Consider the following 21,588-nt stretch of genomic DNA (forward strand, 5'->3'; position numbering starts at 1 on the left):
TGAAATCTTTCTTGTATAGATAAAAAAAATGACAAAGATGAAAGTTGCACTGTATCATAAGTTGGCAGAACATCTGTGTTGCAAATCACATGGCCAAACAACTTCTTTGGCAGTGAAAACAACTGTAGCCATTTCATGATATTGTTCCAACTTTTTGTTTTCCCATCATGCAAAATTTATAACCTTCAAAAAGCTCCTTATAAACAAATATTGAAATATAGACCCATCAGTTTGTGCTTATATAATACTGGTCATGGCCTGTTACTCTGGAAAGAATCTTCCTAAAAACTTTTGTGTTTAATAACCAAAGTATTTGTTGCTGCTGCAATTATAGTCTGCATGTCAAAAAAAAAAGTTTTCACCATGTTAATTGTGACATTGAGAACATGTAAACATCAAATTCAGATGAGAAATCATGAAAAAATTCAATGCTTATATTCTTTAAAAAAAATTCCAAGTTCATTTTTTCAACTTCTTTGTTATATATCAACACTCATTTGTATAAATTTACATCATCAATGTACTTACTGGTTGTCTAAAATCTCATCATTTCTCAATTTAAAGTACCTTTAGTTCATATCTGTGTCACCTGAAGCCTTTACTTTTTATACCTACCTGAACTTTATGAACATCTTCAAAAGATTTGGTGAAAAATTCTTCATCTACACCACCAGATTGTCCTACAAGAGAGGTCAACTTGTTAGTTAACACATCAACAGAAATCCAAGTTTCTACTTTATAATTAATACATGATTAATGATGAACATGTAAAAGTGGTGAATTATTACAATAAAATATATACTGCTATATTTTCCAATTTAAAAAATGCATTATGTATTGATGAACATCTAAAGTGCATAGACAATGTTTATCAACTGTGCTCTTCCAAATTAATACGATGTATAATATTTGAAGTCAGTTTGTGCATAGGTGCATAGGCAAAAAGCATAAAACCAATGTTTCGTATTTTAAAAAGAAAGCATCCTAAAACTTGTAAATAATGCCCATTCCACATGTGAATTACACAACATAAATTACACAACACCCATTCATCAAAAGAGATGAAGAACCCCAATTTGATCCATAATGATCAACCAATGGTGACATATAATGTAAAAAAAAATTCTAAAGGCAGAGTATGCAAATAGTCATTATATATACACTTCATTATGATCAGAATGATCCATTTTTCTTTAATTTGAGGAGAATTCATTGATCATAAAAAGAGGTGGAGGCAATCTAATTGATCAAATTGATGATTTATTACCTCTACCACACAGGTATTTAACAAATAACCATTTACATATATTTACATTTCACACAATGCATGGTATACTCGTGTGCATCCCACAAGAATGAGATCTAATATAATCTATCAAGGAATGTCTGACCTTCATGTGCTTATAAGTAACATGGATGAAAACATGGGGGAACACCTAAATAATAGTCTTACACAAGGAACATTTTCCAATCAACTGTATTGCAAAGGTACTAAAACCTGCTGAAGCTAATATTACCACAAAAACTTACAAGGAAAGGTTTATATTCCCTAAGAAAAACAACTGCAGATTTGCTATTGTTTTTTCAACAGGAAAAGTATAATGAATCTGAGATTTCACTACCGACATTTAAATATTACACCAATCAAACTTATGATTGAATAATTCCTTGCTTTCCATTTGGCTATGATCCAACAACCTGCATCCCTTTGAGGTGAATATGAAATTTGATTTCTTCAACATTGGGCCAAAATTGGGAATTCCAAAATAGATTAGTTTTGATCACTCAATGAAAACTCCATCTCTACATACTATAGATTACCGTAGATTCCGTGCAAGTACTCTATATTGCAAAATGACTCATAGACTTCAACTCTTTGTGAATGGTCTGTGGATTAAGCTTTTACATTCATTTCAGCAATATAAAAATAAAAGCAAGTAATTCTTTTTCGTTCTCGCGAAATTACAAGGAAATAAATTTATACATGACTTACTTACTATTCTTCATATTCAGAAAATTTGCACTGTATAATTCATGTAGATGTTTACTGCACTTCAATGACACACAGTTTATTTCAGTGACATCAGTGCAATAAATTCTTTTTGTGCAAGTGCACCTTCAAAGTAAGCTCAATTTTCATGACAAATTTATACCATTTCCACTCAGATGGAATTGGACATTCTTGTGCTTTAAATTGACATCTAGAGGGAAGGAAAAGATATACACTGTATATATATATGCCCTGCAAAACATTTTGAAGCCAAGCTGTCAATGCTTTTTTGTAAGCTCTAAACATGCAGTTTTGGGAAGGGAAACAGAAACAGGCATTTGATTTAGCTTCACATGGAAACATGCACATTTTGGGGAGTATCTTTCTGTACCAAAACAAGCCCATGGCTTTGACCTTCTAAAAAGGGGTCACAAACACGATATTGACAACTGTCCAAATGTTCTCATAAATTCTTGCAAACTCTGTGATTTAGCTGATGAACCTTGTATAAATATCAACATTTAAAGCCTCACATAAACAAGTATGTAATTATAGGCCTCTGTGGGGGCTAGCAAACTAAATTTATTCTTTTCCCAAGAAAGATATTTAACCACACCAAAATAACTGCCGGGATATGGAAATATACCAAAGCCATCACAGGTAATCCATGATTGAATATGAACTTAATTCCCCTACAAAGTATCGAAGAGAAAATGCAGGCATTTGAAGTATTTCCAAATATTGATTTTTCACCTTTTTATTTGCAAAGACCATCCATATTTTTCCGAACATGAAGTATGTTTACCCTTAGAAGACAAACATCCTCTTTTTCCTATGCTGAATGTAACAGCCTTCATCACTGTCATACAAACAAAGGACTTAGAGTGTCAACACCAGGATTACACCAATGTTGAGAAATCTGTTCACTAAAACTAACTTCAAATACAGGCTTAAGTCTGATTCCATTTACCTGAAGTACAAACAATTTATTGAGGAAAACCATCTCCAATATAGGACTTACATTATACACATACATCTCCAATATAGGACTTACATTATACACATACATCTCCAATATAGGACTTACATTATACACTTACATTATACACATACATGTGACATGAGGATATATATCTATGAGGATATATATCTACGAGGATATAATTCAGCCCTGTCAATTTTTCACAATTTTAAAACTTCATGATTGTGGTTTAAAGGTCCAAAAATCATCCAAAGGATCCAGGTCAACTACCCGTCACTTATGGTGATGTCATACTCTTACTCAATTCTGTCTTATGATGTCATATTCTCTGTTATCTATACTATTTCTGAAATTGTTGAAACTGCATTAAAATATGCCAACTTTCTTTTTACATACTTTTAACCTATTATTCCAATACACCCCAACCACTGATTAAGATTTACTATTGCATTAATGGATACTGGTGCAATATAAATGTAGGATGCTAAATATTCATAAATATGCTTCTTTTGAAAAAGAATCTACAAAATTTACAAAGCTCAGATATCCTTTACTACTATAAATTTACTCAGTTGATGAAATCTTCAGTATGTATGGATAGATTGTGAAGGCTTGTATTTACATTTATGTCAAAAATTCAACACAACCTAACATTTCATATGCTTGCAAAATTACAGGGCCGATTCATGTCAATCGTAAACCTACTTCTCAGATACACTAAAAAACACTGGATTCTTTTGAAAAGTTCCCTCCCCATACTTTATTGATATCTTCAATATAAAAGTTTTGGTACAGAAAGAAATCTAAGGGAAGCAACTCTAGTTGTGACACGGTTACCTGAGGTGTGGGGGCCTGCAATTGAGCGTCGTCTCTTCAAGGAGGTGGAGGCTAATATCAGTAAAGTACAGTTAGTCATATTGCTAAGACAGCCATAACCAAAGATACATCAGAAGACAACTAGCACCAGAGCGAGATAATACATTCTCACATAATCACCGGTGTGAGCTCCACATTTACCCATGTAAGACAGCCATGTGAAATCTTTCTTACACTGCTGCAACATCACTGATTATGGCATCACATATTTTCTTTGATTTATGCTAAATGGTGGAGTAAAACATTGGGTATTGTTTTCTTCAAATTCGAATTTGATTTAGGGACAAGTTCTTTTTTTTAAGTTTACACAGGAAGTGTACACCATTTTCAGTTGTGCTCTTTTTGATTGTTTAGTTCATGTTTACATTTCAGTTCAAATGAGGAATTTGACAATTCAAAATTTTCTCAAAGCTAGATGCACTAAACTGTTTATAAAAAATGGGAGAAACCATTCCTTTATTATTTACTCGTGTGGGAAATTCCACCTCTGGAACAAGATTCACTGTCTAGGACTCCACAATGCCTCAACCTAGACTGTAAATCTTGCCCCCCCCCCCCCCCCCCCCCCCCCCCCCCAAAATGAAGGATTCTATTGATAACTACAACTAGACCTCTATTAACAATCAGTATTCTATCATTAAAACAATCTATACTATTTTCTATTCCAGTTGCTTATCAACTAATCACCCCAAATCGGATCACACTTGTCATTTTCCATAACCGGAAGAAGATTCGGATGTGGATCGGCCAAAAGATTGCATTAAATTGATGGATTCCTTTGGCAGAATCGCACATATGGATGAAGTTAAAAGGCTAGAACCGAATCCCTGTATAATGTGTTATTTAGACTTTCATCACCGATTCAGTTTGGGTATCATTAAGGTCTTATTCACTCTAATAAACATATTAGTGGAAATTGTTAGTGGTAGAATACCTTTGATATGTATGATATCTTAGATGCATTTGAAAGCTTGCGTTTCATATTGTAATGTATGACTGTGATGTCACAGATACATTTGTGTATACATAGCAACCGGCTCTAATGGCGTCAATCTACATACAAGGTTTATTTCTGGCTATAGAAATGGACGAGTAGTTACGATTGTAATCATCCCCACTCCCTCAATCTACTTTACAATAATGCACAAAGTCCTCTAAAGTCAAAGTTTTGCCAAATTAATTTAGGGCGAAATTTACCAAATATGTATAGTATATATGAAAGCCTGATATACAAATGTTTGCCGATATATTCATTCATTTATGCTGAAAGTTGTTTTTTTTATAAATCAGAATTTACATAAATATAATTGCAATATAGAATAAATATATGCAAAGTATTACACAAAGCTTATAATAATAGTATGTTATACACCTCTATGTACTATTCAGTATATTAGGAAACATTCACTGTTAACATATCATGTGACCAATCACATGACACATACCTGTGCCAGGCTTGTTGGTGGGCAGCATGCTTTTCCTTGTCCCCGAGGCGGAGGAGGAAGCAGGAAGTCGCTTGGCCTGGGGTACCTTTGTGGACAGTGGTTTGGCAAAGTCTGTGTCATCTTCAGATCTATGACTTGGAGCTACAATAGTAAAAGCTTACTTATTAAAGCTTTGAATCTATACAGACAGGGAAAAAATCAAAAACAACATTTTAAAAAAATGTTTTATGTTTCGTAATACAACTAAAATACCAATAATAAAAAAAAGAAAACAATTATGTAATGCAAGCTTTATCAATAAAAACATTTTCCAATGCTACATCACAGCACTGTTACCTTTCCTGCTAGACCCAATAAACTCCCTGCATTTTTGTAAAAATGACTTTTTCAGGGTAGACATTGTGCTTTAGCATGGTAAAACCAACAATGTATTCATCTATTGAAACATCCCAACTGAAAAGTCTCGCAAATTCAGAAATTCATCCTTGCTACCATGAGCATAAAACTATTAACACATATTTCCTCACGTTTAACACAGATACACAGATTCACCAAAACGCACTTGAAGATGTTCAAACAAACAAAAAATCACTGCTTTTGAACACGTACAAGAATTTAGCATCAGATAGCACTTTTCCCCCTCCAACCTGAATATTATGCAGCATGAAGCATGTTGAGGAGTCTGTGATAATCTGCCCTCTCCCTGTCAATTTAGTCCCTGACAGAGAGTAGATTTCCTCAATCATCTTTGAAGAAAATTGACAGCTTATTATTCAGCTGCAATACTCTGTAGCAAGTTTATGTAGTAAAGGAAAATCATAACCCAGCACTACACTCCATCTTTAAATTTGTATTTCTAATTGAAAACATACCAAAGGTTTAAAGATTTTTTGAAAAATTTACCTGTCAAGCTATTTTGAAGTTATTAAAAAAAACAAAAAGCTATTCGGAAGTTATTATAAAAAACAAAAACAAAGACGAAAACTGAAGCTGCCAATTTTATCCATACAGAGCATGAGAATGATAAAGGTGCCATTTTTATGATAACATGCATTCACATAATAGTACAGGAATGCACAACAAAAAAGAGAAACAATGTGAAAGATCCCCACCAGATGGTATCTCCCACGAGAGCCTGCTTCTCTGATTAGCATCTATAACATATGTTATTGTGTTTCCCTTGCTAAGCAAAGTTTGACTACCTTTCATTTTCCATCTACCAGGTTAAAGTGACAAGAATGGTTCTGAATCACTGCTGGAAATGACATTGAATATGTAGTCTTGCATAGTTTAAAGGTTGTGATCAATGTAAAAGGTACGAGTACATAAACAGTCAAAAGGCAAAATCTCAGAGGCAAAAAGTGAAATTATTTCCTCAATTCTCTGCTTATGCCTAAGGATATCAAGTTTGTTACACCTTGCATCCTGTCATAAACTTCCTGGTATTATGCAAGATCTGTCACCTGGTCATTTATAGACCTCAAATATACCAAGCCATGTTTTAAATCATGGCTATTTAAACAGGAATATATTTGAGTGTACATTTTGACATCTGCAATATATATCTAAATTCTTTTTTTTGTGTTAAATGGCCCTAAGAACAAAAGCAACAAACATTTCAAAGTCTTAAACTCTTATCATAAAACATCCCAAAACAAGGAGAAATAATTCCAACTGGAGCCATTAGATAATGACAAATCAACTGTTGCTGATCTTTATGATATCCAGTAACCCTGTCCATAAAAATTTTTGATAGAGGACATCAAAGATTAGGCAATCAGGTCAGCAGGGTCTGATTTTAAATGAAAAGATCAATTCACAATCTTAAACAAAACAAGCAGTTTACTAGTAGGACTAATGAGGTGTGCGAGACAGCATTCAATCTGAATCAATATAGAGCACGACTAAAGGCCAACACAAGAATGATCTATCACCATTGATCTGTTACACTATCCTCTACATCTTACTATACCTATTCCTTCTCAGAATACAACAATGCTCAAGTTTACAAACAGGGTTGAAAATTACAACCCGTCTGACAACCTATTTCTCAGATGAGTAGGGACAAATTTCATTTAGTAGCCCTGTTGGCTGGGCTTTTTTTAACTGCCAGTCTACAACAACAAATGTTACAAATCAGCCTTTATTTGTAAATTTATTCATTTAACAAGAGGCCCAGGGGCCTTATAGGTCACCTGAGTATCATGTAACAACCTTCCAATGTTTGAATTAGGTTTGTGTTTAAATATAAAAATCTTACTTTTGGATGGAAGAAACATTGAATAGCTATGTGGTCAGCCCAGCCTTTGCACCAGAACCCCTCACCCAGGGGCCATAAATTTCAGTTTTGAAAGATCATCATTATCATACTATTAGTTTGTCTACTTAATACCCAGCAGCAGAGGAGAAGATTTTCAAAGAAATAAAATGCATTTTCACTATATGATCAATAGGGCCCCACCCTAATACCAGAACCCCTGACCCAGGGGCCATGAATTTCACAATTTTGAAAGAGGCATCCTTGCTCATCATAACCATGCTATTGGTTTGTCTACTTAATACCCAAGGACAGAGAAGAAGATTTTCAAAGAAATAATGCATTTTCACTATATGACTTATAGAGCCCCACCCTTGCACCAGAACCCCTGATCCAGGGGCCATGAATTTCACAATTTTTAACAAGAGGTACTGTGAGCAATGCTCACTAAGAATACCCCCCGCTTAACCCAATCTCCCAAAGGGTGTTGGTAATAGGTATAAACTACCTCTTTTCTGAGTGTTGCTACTTCGATGTCCAGTGCGCATGACCTTTGACCTTTTGACCCCAAAATCAATAGGGAACATCTTCATCCCATGGGTAGTCCATATGTATGATATGGTGACTGTAGGTGGAAAGCATAACACTTTAGAGCCTGGAAACCATATTGCTACTTCAATGTCCAGTGCGCTTGACCTTTGACCTTTTGACCCCAAAATCAATAGGGAACATCTTCATCCCATGGGTAGTCCATATGTATGATATGGTGATGGTAGGTGGAAAGGATAACGCTTTAGAGCCCGGAAACCATATTGCTACTTCAATGTCCAGTGTGCTTGACCTTTGACCTTTTGACCCCAAAATCGATAGGGAACATCTTCATCCCATGGGTAGTCCATATATATGATATGGTGACGGTAGGTGGAAAGGATAATGCTTTAGAGCCCGGAAACCATTGCGTCTACAGACGGACGGACGGACGGACAGCCCGATTCCAGTATACCCTCCACAACTTGTTGTGGGGGTTATAAAGAGGCATCCTTGCTCATCATTACCATGCTATTAATTTGTCTACTTAATACCCAGAGACAGAGAAGAAGATTTTCAAAGAATTTCTACATTTTCACTATATGACCAAGAGAGCCTCACCCTAACACAAGAACCCCTGCCCCAGGGGCCATGAATTTCACAATTTTGGTAGAGGGCTCAACGTTCATTATAATTATGCCCACAGTTTGGCTTCTTGATGTCCAGGAGTAAAGAAGAAGATTTTTTAAAATTACTCTCATTTTGATGGTTTTTGCCCCACCCCTCAGGCCCCAGGGGGGGCAGGGACCACGAATTTCACAATTTTTGTTCCCCTCCACCCACAGATGCTATATGCCAAAATTGGTTGAAATTGGTTCAGGGGTTTCAGAGAAGAAGCTGAAAATGTTCAAATGTTAATGCACGACGCACGTCGCACGACGCAGGACAAAAACAGATAGCAATAGGTCACCTGAATGAATTCAGGTGACCTAATAAAGTAATAAACAAAAAACTGGCAGATTTTGAATAGGGCTGGCAACTTTTAACTGTAAGCAGCCCTGTAACTGGCTCATAGTTTCATTAAGTTTCTAACCCTTTTACAAATTCGGGGTTTTGTTCGTTTGTTTTTTTAAATTTTCATTTTGATATCAATGAAAAAGGTATGATCACAAAAGGGAAATATGCCATGAACCCAGAAGTAAAAGTATTGCTAAGTTATGGGCCAATTTAAAGATCCAATGACTTACAGACCGGATACCTGACAGACCAAATACCAAGGAAACAAAACATGTTCTCTGAACTTAATGATATAGAGATAAAATAATCTTTATTTAAAGTGACATAAAATGCAATAAAACACGAGCTCTACTACTGACCATATTTATAAAGCTTTGAACTTAACTCCTCGTAAACTTTAATATCAAGTGTCACATATAAACATACCAAAATAAATCTTAATCAATTGAAAAACATATAAATCTGTAAGAAAACTTTATAAATATCAACTTTGATAAGTTGTGCTAAATCTGAGATTGTAATAATGCATTGCAACATGCCAGAGCACAATATTATGACCATCATCTAAAAGTCCAGAAAAGTCTGTAGAAACAACAGCCATGAGTACCAACTAAACCCTGGCCAACCTTCCACCAACTGGTCATATATTGAACTATACAATAATTGATTGACAGATCTAAACAAGTTACTTGCCAACCACATATCATTATGTGTCTTAATCTTGTCACATTTCTTTTGTACATTAGCACAACTGAACACATTATGACCAGTGCTCCAAAAGCCTAGTAAGCTTAATTGTCCCACAAATTAACACCCCTTAATGTTCATCATATATGCTGGTCAAGGTTAAGCAATATAGAATGCTGTTTGCCAACTGTCAGTCCATGCAACTCAAAATCTTCCTTAATGCTTTTCATTTGCACAACTACAGACTTTGCAAATGAAACAAGAGGTACTGTGAGCAATGCTCACTAAGAATACCCCCCCCCCCCCCTACCCCAATCTCCCAAAGGGTGTTGTTAATAGGTATAAATTACCTCTTTCCTGAGTGTCAAAATATGGTATGCCTTTGTAGAAAAAAATGGAAGATATAGTCCAAACACAAATCCATGGCATAAACCTATAATATTGACCTTGAGATCAAAGGTCAAGGTCATAAAGAAGTCATGAATGTACATGGCACATAAGTCTCATGGTGATACACCCATGTCTTATGGTATGACTATGTCAAAACCCTATAATAAATCTTGACCTTGAAGTCAAAGTTCAATGTCATATAGTGGTCATGAAGGTACCCGACACATCGTCTCATGGTGATACACTCATGTATCAAATATGGTATGCCGATGTCAAAGAACAAAGAAGTCATGGCTCTGACATGAATCCATTGTAAAAACCTCTAATTTTGACCTTGAGGTCAAGGTCATATGGAGGTCATGAAGGTACATGACACATTATCTCATGGTGATACACTCATGTGTCAAATATGGTATGCCTATGTCAAAGAACAAAGAAGTTATGGCCCGGACACGAATCATTTGTAAAAAACCTTTAATTTTGACCTTGAGGTCAAGGTCATATAGAGGTCATGAAGGTACTCGACACATCGTCTCATGGTGATCCACCTGTGTGCCAAATATGGTATGCCTAAGTCAAAGAACAAAGAAGTTATGGCCCGGACACTAATCTGCACAGACAGACAGTGATTCCTATATACCCCCCTGAACTTCGTTCTGGGGGTATAATAATCTATTTTGGAAAAAAAGATAAGGCCACATGAAATTAATATATAGAATCTCATCGCTGCCAACCCCTCTCAAAATGTTTCACCCCATTGCTTTTTTATTTCAGTTTTAAAAACAAGAGGCCCTTGGGTCTTAACAATCACCTGAGTATCACAGCCCATACAGGGAGTCTCATATTGGCATATATAAGTTTCATAGAGTCTTTTGTACACATGTTTATGGTCTTTCAAAATATGCATACAATTCCTATTCAATTATAGAAGAAATCATTTTAACATTCCCTAATCATTATTTTCAAAACATTTTCATTATGTGGCCATATTGGCCTTTCCCAAGGGCCTGAATTCGAACCCCTGACCCAGGAGCCATGAATTCACAATTTAGGTATAGAGCTTCACCATGATTTGTAGAACTAGGCTTCAAAGTAGTATCAGCAATCATCAGGGTGTGACATACTTTCTTTGCATCTAAAGAACAAGACAAACAAGAGGTACTGTGAGCAATGCTCACTAAGAATACCCCCCGCTTACCCCAATCTCCCAAAGGGTGTTGGTAATAGGTATAAACTACCTCTTTTCTGAGTGTAAAAAACAAATGGCATGACAAACCGAACCATATTGCTACTTCGATGTCCAGTGCGCTTGACCTTTGACCTTTTGACCCCAAAATCGATAGGGAACATCTTCATCCCATGGGTAGTCCATATGTATGATATGGTGACTGTAGGTGGAAAGGATAACGCTTTAGAGCCCGGAAACCATATTGCTACTTCAATGTCCAGTGCGCTTGACCTTTGACCTTTTGACCCCAAAATCAATAGGGAACATCTTCATCCCATGGGTAGTCCATATGTATGATATGGTGACTGTAGGTGGAAAGGATAACGCTTTAGAGCCTGGAAACCATATTGCTACTTCGATGTCCAGTGCGCTTGACCTTTGACCTTTTGACCCCAAAATCAATAGGGAACATCTTCATCCCATGGGTAGTCCATATGTATGATATGGTGACAGTAGGTGGAAAGGATAACGCTTTAGAGCCCGGAAACCATATTGCTACTTCGATGTCCAGTGCGCTTGACCTTTGACCTTTTGACCCCAAAATCGATAGGGAACATCTTCATCCCATGGGTAGTCCATATGTATGATATGGTGACGGTAGGTGGAAAGGATAATGCTTTAGAGTCCGGAAACCATTGCGTCTACAGACGGACGGACGGACAGACAGACGGACAACCCGATTCCAGTATACCCCCCCCCCCCCCCCACAACTTGTTGCGGGGGGTATAATTATGTACTCTCCATGTAATATTTTCACTTGGCATAAGATGTATGTGTACCAAATTTAATGGTCCTTGCCCCAACCAATCAGTCTGCATCCTCCAACTATGACCTTGACCTTAAGAAACAATGGCATCCTCCACTTGGCATAAAGTGTATGTGTACAAAGTTTGATGGTCCTAGCTCCAACAGTTCGGTTTGTATACTTGCCTACAAGGTTGACCTACTAAGTGATACTGTGATCTTGACCTTGAAAAATTATATGCATCTTCCTTTCATCATGGTGATCAAATGATCAAATGTAAAAGTCTCAAGATCCTGGAGCTTACGGTTCGGCTTGTATCCTGCCTACAAGGTTTTCCAACTAAGTGATACTGCAACCTTGACCTTTGACCTATAACCTTGAAAAACAATAGACATCTTCCTCTCATCATGGTGATCGAATGTACCAAGTTGCAATATCCTGGAGCTTATGGTTAAGTTTGTATTCTGCCTACAAGGTTTTCATACTAAGTAATACTATGACCTTGACTTCTGACCTTGAAAAACAATAGGCATCTTCCTCTCATCATGGTGATTGAATGTACCAAGTTGCAATATCCTGGAGCTTATGGTTAAGTTTGTATTCTGCCTACAAGGTTTTCATACTAAGTAATACTATGACCTTGACTTCTGACCTTGAAAAACAATAGGCATCTTCCTCTAATCATGGTGATCAATTACAAAAGTTTTGGATAGAATGACAGAAAAAAAATCCAACACCCCCCCCCCCCCTAATTTAAGAAAAAATTTAAGAGTATTGATTCCATTGGAATTTCCACTATCTCTGCAGGATTTGAACTTTTTCATTATGACAGCAGTGATAGTGAAGATCTTCAGGAATCTGATGATGATAACCTTTCCTTGATATGTTTAATAAATGAAAAAGAGTACATGAAATATATGTTTTGAAAAATAAAAACTTAAATCCACCCAACCATTCCATTTTCCTTCCAAATCAGGATGAGAATTTATGAATTAATTCTATGTGGCCTAGTTTGCAGTCACTCAACATTGAAATTTAAGGTCATACTATAGCTAATCTTAAATAAATGTCAGGGTATTATGAGCATATACTTATTGGATCAGCTTAGTCCAATACAAATACTGGAGTCTCTAATTTCTCCAGTTAGTGAAAAGCTTTCTCATACCATCATTTTTATGTAATATAAGCTTTAAAGAGTTCAATACCAGATTTGAATTGTTATGTAACCTTCTTTTAAAATGTCACACTATAATAAAGGAAAGAGCCTTTTATCTAAGTATGTCACAAATTTAAAAAGAAATTTTAATCCTGTTGACAGTTGAAGTCGCGACACATCACTCATATCTAAGCAAATGCCAGTTGGTTCTAATAACTTTGAAACAAATGCTTCATAATGAAAACATTTTGACTTTTAAAACATGCTTCTCTACAAAATAAGTCTACCCCACCTATAAGATTATTTCACACAAAATGTTCTGATATGAAGGAAAGTGTACATATTTCTGTAATGAGAATAAAATCGAGGGATGTTTCAGAAAAATACATGAAATAATGAATGCATTCAAAGGACCTCTTAAAAAATCAATGAATTCTAAAATCTAATTTTAGGACCTCTTAAAAAATCAATGAATTCTAAAATTTAATTAGAAATTCGTGTCACTGGCACTAAATGACGATGTCCAAGTACTCCTTAACTTGCCAAAAATTCTATCAATCTTACGAAAGCACTATCATGTCGACTTTGAACATAAATATAGCCCCTCCAAAATCAATGTTATTTGATCTACAGCTTTAATACAACTGTTGAAATGTGGCCTTATTGATAAAAGTACTTTATAAAGGGATTGCTTGACTTTTTAAAGTCCTCTTGGAGAAATTTCTTTTTACCTGACTGCCTTTCCAACAACATACCAAAAAGTCTTCAGTTCAATAGCTGATAGTAACGTTTTGATCATCAAAAAATAAATAAATTTAGAATCAAATTCAGCAATCACATGTATCCCTGTTCTAAGAAGTAACAACAAGCTGGGAATTAAATATCTTTTTACAAAAATCTTCAAATTTCTGAAGCAATAGTCAATTATTGATAAGTTAGAGTAAAATACACAAACCTTAACATTTAAATTACAAATTGGAGCATATGCAAACTTGTATATCGCATGGTAAATAACCATGTAAATTGTTTTTATCTATATATACATCTGATATCTTGGGCAGTATTTTCCAGTGAGCCTGTATTAGCAGAAAACACCCCAGTCTAAAGCAGCAAAAAATATGAAATTTAATCTCCATGAAATTCTACACCAATGGTTTCACAACAAAGACCAATATAGGGACAAAAATCATCGACAATATAAAATGTTATATATCAAGTTGCGATAAACAGGTAGATTTTGAATGAGGAACGATCTAATGAACTTCATGGGTGTATGCCTCTTTTAACCTTAACACTTGGGGTACTTATTTCACAAGTGTGTATCAAAACAGGATAGGGAAATTGACCTCTAAGGGCTAGTTTCTACATAAAACTTGCAAAGAAATATATATCAAATTGAACAAATAAACTTCAGTGATCCTTGCAATCATTCCAGTTTCTAGAAACCTATCAAATACACCAAGAACTTTGGCCAACAAGTTTTCAAACATCAAGAAGTTTGCACACCCCCTTATTGGTCCATTTAATCAAAGCCAGAGCAAACAGAAAAGCTTTCTTTACTGGGCATACAACCAGAGCTACTGTTATACCCACTTAAATATAAAATACCTTCATCATCATTGCATGCATCATGCACCCATTTCACACCATCAAGCGTTTTGAATTTCAACCCATTTCATGAATATTTTACTTTGCTACGACAACTCCATTTGCAAATATTTTTTATTCTTTGCTAGCTGGTGATTTTTTCATAGGTACCCGCAGAAGATACCCTCTTCCTATTACAACTCTTTAACCTCCCTCCAGCATATGAAGCTGAGATACCACTCTCTTTGGAGATAATGAGTTAACTGATCCCTTTATATCGTCAGTCTTCCAGACAATTCAAGTGTATATCATTTCAATACCCAAATCACAATCATTCCTGGTTTTGTTTGAACATGAATCCTTCAAATAAAACAGACACTGTCATTTAATTTTTACATAAGAATGAATGCATTACTACAACCAAAACACCCTCCCATTTCTAGTAACAGCCTGTACCAACAAGTTCATTTTCTAGTTGCACATTAAAATGTTATATTCAACTTTGCCTTTAACTGTGCCTTTCACTTTGTATCAACTAGCAAAATCAATTTTTACATTGTAGCCAAGATTTCTGCAATTCCCTTCTTTCAGTAAAACATATGTTTGTATTCTTAACTTCAGACAAGTGTTATTTAGAACAACTTAAATATAAATACACTTGTACATGCACCCTAGAATCTTCTATTATGTAATAATCTTTACTTTGGTACTTTATCCTTTGCCAAAAAAAATAATTTCTTTGGAATGAATTTTCATTTTTCAATTCTTTGTAGTTTGCCTGTGGCTTGTGAGCTACATAGAAACTTGAGTGACTAAACTGCACAGTGAAACAGCAAGCCACACACACAAGGTAAGGACAGCATACTTATGTTATGATAATTATCTTTATATCTGATAGGTTCATTGGACTGGTCAGTTAAATCCACTGACACACCCCTAGGCCAAACAATACAACACGATCCACACCCAAAATATGACAACAAACCTAATCTAATCATTGTGGAGCTGATTATTGATAATGACAGTTGCTGTGTAGCATATTGTGGAGTGCAATATGAGGGGAAAATTCAAGACAATGATTTAAAAAAAAATCTCTACAGTTGCATAATAATAACATCTGTTGAATCCAGGAATAGTCTTGTTACCATTCTATTTAGTGACTACAAATCATGTTTAAATAAACATACCATGAAGTTCTCATCAACCAAATAGTAGATCAATTTCTTTCATTTATCAACATGCCGATAATTACAAATCGACAACCAGTAAATTATCTGGATGAAGTTTTTTGTTGAAAATTTTCTCAACACTCTTGCACTTACATGGTGTGGTATCCTGACAAAGCGGTGAGGTGGGAAGTTGCGAGGGAGATCTTTGTGCGGGTGATTTTAGTGTGGGGGATCTCTGAGGTACGAGCAGTTTATTGGACTCTGAGGTAGGTTTGGCTGTTAAATCCGGAAACTGGAACACATTGGTATCTTTGGGAATTTGGTCAAAAAGATCCTTGTAGTCATCGAATGGAGAGGTATAGTGCATAAGAGGCGATGACCATAGCTCTGCATCCAAGTCCCCATTCAACGGAGGAGTCCCACTCATATTTTTGAGCTATGGAAACACCGTAATAAATTCCGTGCAGACTCCCAAAGTGAGAATTTTTTTTACATAGCAATGCACCCTCTCAAGTAGCATTCACCAGAAGTGCAAGATCATCCATATTTGTTAAAAGTTGTACAGTAAACACTACTGAAAATTCCTTCATGGATATTTCTTTCAGAAATCAAGGACATATAAATTACACATAGTTTGAAAACTAGCACACTTTCAGCTAAAAATATCCATATTTACTTTTAAGTCCTGTTAATCCACAACCTGATTCACTATGTCATACTTTGGAAATAAACTTTCCATATTGATAATTACAATCTAGATTGATAAATACCATAACATTCTCTGGTTTCGCTACGCTTCTTGGACTTCAAATACCTGTTTTAGTGAATTTCTTTATCAATGAAATTCACACCAATTAGAGTGGAACATCCATCGAAATATCTATGATGCACAATTAAATGATATTGAATTCCTCAATGAAATCCTGTAGTAGTAAGTTCACCTGTCACAAGCCTCTACGGTTTTCTAAAGTTGTCTAAATCACACTGTAAAAAAGGGACCTCCAGGCACTATATCACTGAGCTCAAGAATTTATCACACCAAATGTTATGTGTAACAACATAAATTATGCACCAGTCCTTAATCAAGAATTGGGTAACCTTGTTGTTTTTTTTATATCACAGACTTGTAGTTTAGGTACTTCCCAGCTGATGTACAAATTGCTTTAGTGTGCAGGAACTAAAACATGTGCACATGGCAGAAAAATGTCCTCATGTGTTAATCAGTCAATAAAGTATCCGAACAGAGCGCATTAAGTCTGATCGTAGTCCCCCTGGACTTTTAAATACACTCATTTTGGTCTTTTATTTGGAATTGTGCCCACTTCAGACAGTAACATAAAACCTGATTCTACAACTTCATAGAATCCATTTAATTCCAATGAGATATGCAGATAAATATCATATTATTTATATGTTTTCATTAGGTAAACAAACATTGACTATTCAGAGTCTGACAGGTCTAGTCTTCCACATTTACTGCTTCTTGTAACATGACCCATGCTTAATTAGACTGTCACTGGCTGGTCCTGGTGCTCGGCCATCTGTGACTTGACTGACCAACAACAAACTTTTTACTTGCACTCCTATACATAATTACCCACAGACAAAAACCCACTTTTAAAACGTTTTCATCAGATTGCCCCATGCATTGATAATTTTCAAGATTTTGTTAGTAAGACTGGCTCCCTACAAATTGCTGATAATAAGTAATCCCTCCATTATCACAATGTAAGAAGTGGTGGAATTTGGCCTTAAAAGTAAATCCCTTAAGTTTAATCAGTAACTTGTAATTGATATCCATACAGCACAGCCTTTAGAAGAAGAAAAATGTTTTTTATTAAATTAGTATCATTCACTTTCAATGAACATGTTAAATTCATTTTCCAAGTTATTGAACCATAAAAATATCGTGAACTTCTTTTTGATAACAATTTGATAGTTCATCAGTGCAACATTGTCAACTTAAATAAAATGACATACAATTCTCTCCAATAACTGTCATGAAAAGGCAGTCAGATTTCTTACCTACACCCCTTTGGGCATTCTGACAAACAAATGACCTCATGAAAACTATATACCAACGTCAACAAATAAAATTCTATATTTCAATTATTAGGAAGTGTCATAAATGTTTACACAGATTCCCTTTCAAGTTTGGGTGGATTCCAAATTAACAATAAGGATAGCAATCTAGAACAGAATTTTATTGTAAAGGGGAGAATTGGCTAAACCAGAGACACCATTATTAAATTCTTCTATTGAAATTTAGTACATGTTACTGCAACTGTGAAATACTAAAACAATCTTATGAAAATATTTAGTACATGAATATATGTGTCTGTTTGCTCAGTACTGTAGCATTGGCAATAAAAAAAATCAACAATATGAAAGGCTACCTTCACAGCGCTCATCAAATAAAAATACTGTGGTCAAGTAACCTTCACATTCCGCTTACAGTCCATATACTTTGTATACAAAGATTAAGATCTATATTCATGAATATCTTATGGCATTAGTATAAATGCATTGTTTGCATAAATTTCTTTAAATGTACTTTCAAGCTTTAAAGGGAATGTTTTACAAAGACACAATGACCAATTTCATCAGTAGGAAAGTAACACACCGTTTATTCCAAAATGTTCTTACACTTATTAACATCAGTTCCCTGAAACACAAGCACTGGGTCCTACCAAAAACATAGCATATAGTTTGATTTTTATGAGACACATAATAAATTAACTGATATATGACAGTCCAGAGCACAGAAAAGTTGGCAATGGTTCTTGATCACAGGGTCAGTTCTCCTGATCAGCAAATTGCTTCTCCTGGGACTTGGCAACTTATAATCCCACTATCACTAGATTTTTAAGAGCAATACAAAAATTGAGTGCTGTAGAAAAGATACAGGTGTTTACCTAGTGTGATTGATCTGGGATTTCTCTATGAATCCCTGTGTATTATGATGTCTAGCACACACAGACTGACGTTACAATGATGCTGTGTTGATAATCAGAAAAGAACCATCTGTTGCTTATCATTGTTTGTATGTTTTCAAATTAAAGTTCTGGGGACTCCTAACCAGATTTGATTTTAAGAAGTCTTAATACTTTATGAATTTGCAACATTTTGATACAAACACTGAAAAACAAATGTTTTAGAAACATAGATGCTTCCAGTGTGGCAATATTTTAATATTATTTCAATAATAAATTTTAAATTTAGAATTACTGTAATAATATGGGTTATCTACTACTCAGGAGAACCACAGTAGTAAGTTTAATTTCTCAAAATACTGATATTTCCAAATGACCAGTCATTTGAGTCATGACCTTTAACCTTTTGAAAACTAATAGGGGGCATATATTCTATAGGTAAAACAGGTGTACCAAGTCCCAAGAGCTCTCAAGATAACGTGCAGATGATATCTTACTATGTCCAGTTTGACCCTTTACTTTTGACCTTCTGACTTCCAAATCTATTTCTTAGGGGGAACCAGTGTACCAAGTTTGATGTATGTCAAGCAAAGGGTTCTCAGGATATTGAGTAAACAATATCTTACTATGTAAAGTTTGACCCTTGACCTTTGACTTCTGACCTGTAAATCAATAGGGGTTATCCACTCTCATGGGGCAATCAGTGTAACAAGTTTGATGTTTAGAAACATGTACAGTATGTCCCCAGTGGTGCAAATTTGAAAAGGGTTATACACAAGTACCATTGAATTGATAGTAGTGTCAACACAATTCAAGATATTGAGTGGACAATATCTTCCTACATCCAGAGTGGATTGACCCTTGACCTCAAAATAAATAGGGGTCATCTACTCCTTAGGATGTACCAGTGTTTAATGTTTAATGTCTGTCACACAAAGGGTTCTGATTCTCAAAGTATAGAGGAGACAATACTATGTCCAGTTTGACCCTTGGCCTTTGACCATATGAACCCAAAATCAATAGGGTTCATCTATTGCTTACAATGTACATGTGTACCAAGTTTGATGTCTGCCAAGGAAGGGGTTCTTTAGATATTGAGCAGACAAGACTTGGTCCACAGAGAGACCAACAGGTGCAAAACAAATATGATCCCTCTTTATTTTCATTTCTCGAGTTCTTCACATTTGATTTCTGTGATATTTTAATTCTTGAGAGTGAATAATTCATTTCTTTGAGTTGAACACTATTCATATTGCTACATCAGAATTTGAGGAATGGCTATGCTGCTAATGGGGGAGGGGGTGGGGGTCACAATGACCTGGTCCCAGTGACTTTATGCGTGACAGTAAAGGACCTCCTAGTACTTTAAACCTTTCTCTCTCATTATCTACTGTCCTAAAAGACCTTCAAAGATAAATAATCACCCAACACACAAATTTCCTATTTAAAAACTGACAATCACATCTTTTGTTAATATTCCTTTTGCACAATTAGGCTACAGATTTTGATCTATACTATCATTTCATTTTCAAGACGAAACAGTCATTTTACTGACTGTTTACATGTAAGGGGTTATCTTTGCAGATGTACATTTGAGGTCCCAGAGTGGAACAGAAGGAACAGGTGTAACACTGTAACACAGAATTACACTTGGTATACTTAGCACTCATTCTCTAGGGACAATTACACGCTTGTCTGATTTCAACACTTAAATCTATTTTCTACATCTTATATATTAGGCCTCAAGCAACACTTGTTCACCTGTCAGTTTCAAAATGTAACCTTCCCTTACAGAACCACTCAGCTGGTCATTAATTAACACTTTTAAGATGGTCATTAATTATGACCTGTAAGGGATTTGAACTAGTCTATAGTGGCCTCCAATATGTCCTTTAATGGGTCCACACAATATTATCTGTCTTGGGATTAACACATAAATTCACCAGGATTTTCCTTTGAAGTTTCCACCAAGGTCATCAATATGCTACTCTATCTCCTTGTGTCAAGTTACAATGAATCTCATTATAATCTAAGTGAAAGTTATCTCCTGAGGAACACAGATTAGATGGTAGAGCACAAAGTTTAGGATTTCAAACAGTGACTTTGCAAAAAAATGTTTATTTGATAAATCAATGTTTAATACAAAATTCTAAAGAGGTTCTTCTTCATTGTGTGTGTGAAATTGATTAAATATAGAGGTTCTTCTTCACACAATGTGAAATGGATTAAATATAACACGGATTTTTATATAGCTGTTTTGCTCTTTTGTGATCTGACTTACACATTTACTTTATTTCCTTCTCTCCCTTGTTTTTAATACAAATTTATTTGAAGTATGAGAAATTAAATTAAAGACTTCAGTTTCAGATCTCAGTATTTGAGATGACATTTGTTATAAAGATTGAGATTTCCAATTTCTGTTGTATCAAGATAAAAAAAAAAACCTGTAAGTTTTTAATCAATGAATTGCATAAACGTACTGTATTTCTTGCTGGGTTTGTAAAAATAAAACAGAGACAAACAAGATGTACTGTGAGCAATGCTCACTAAGAATACCCCTTGCATACCCCAGTCTCCCAAAGGGTGTTGTTAATAGGT

The 21,588-nt window shown here is 35.2% G+C and overlaps 1 protein-coding gene across 44 annotated transcripts in view; it reads right to left on the reverse strand.

Annotated features, from left to right (window-relative positions):
* Positions 1-21,588, reverse strand: part of LOC125683889 (CLIP-associating protein 1-like) — a 94,650-nt gene that overhangs the window by 55,493 nt on the left and 17,569 nt on the right. For 31 of the 44 annotated variants that reach the window (XM_056139693.1, XM_048925391.2, XM_056139701.1 and 28 more), the window contains exons 10-12: positions 5,294-5,434; positions 3,810-3,860; positions 616-680 (exon numbers count right to left, since the gene is read on the reverse strand). In XM_056139693.1, the coding sequence (XP_055995668.1) occupies positions 616-680; positions 3,810-3,860; positions 5,294-5,434 (257 nt within the window). Of the gene's footprint in view, positions 1-615; positions 681-3,809; positions 3,861-5,293; positions 5,435-16,210; positions 17,367-21,588 lie in introns of those variants that run through there. The other 13 variants (XM_056139698.1, XM_056139696.1, XM_056139692.1 and 10 more) reach the window with 3 other exon arrangements.

Source organism: Ostrea edulis, chromosome 6, assembly GCF_947568905.1.
Source record: "Ostrea edulis chromosome 6, xbOstEdul1.1, whole genome shotgun sequence".
Lineage (NCBI taxonomy): Eukaryota > Metazoa > Mollusca > Bivalvia > Ostreida > Ostreidae > Ostrea > Ostrea edulis.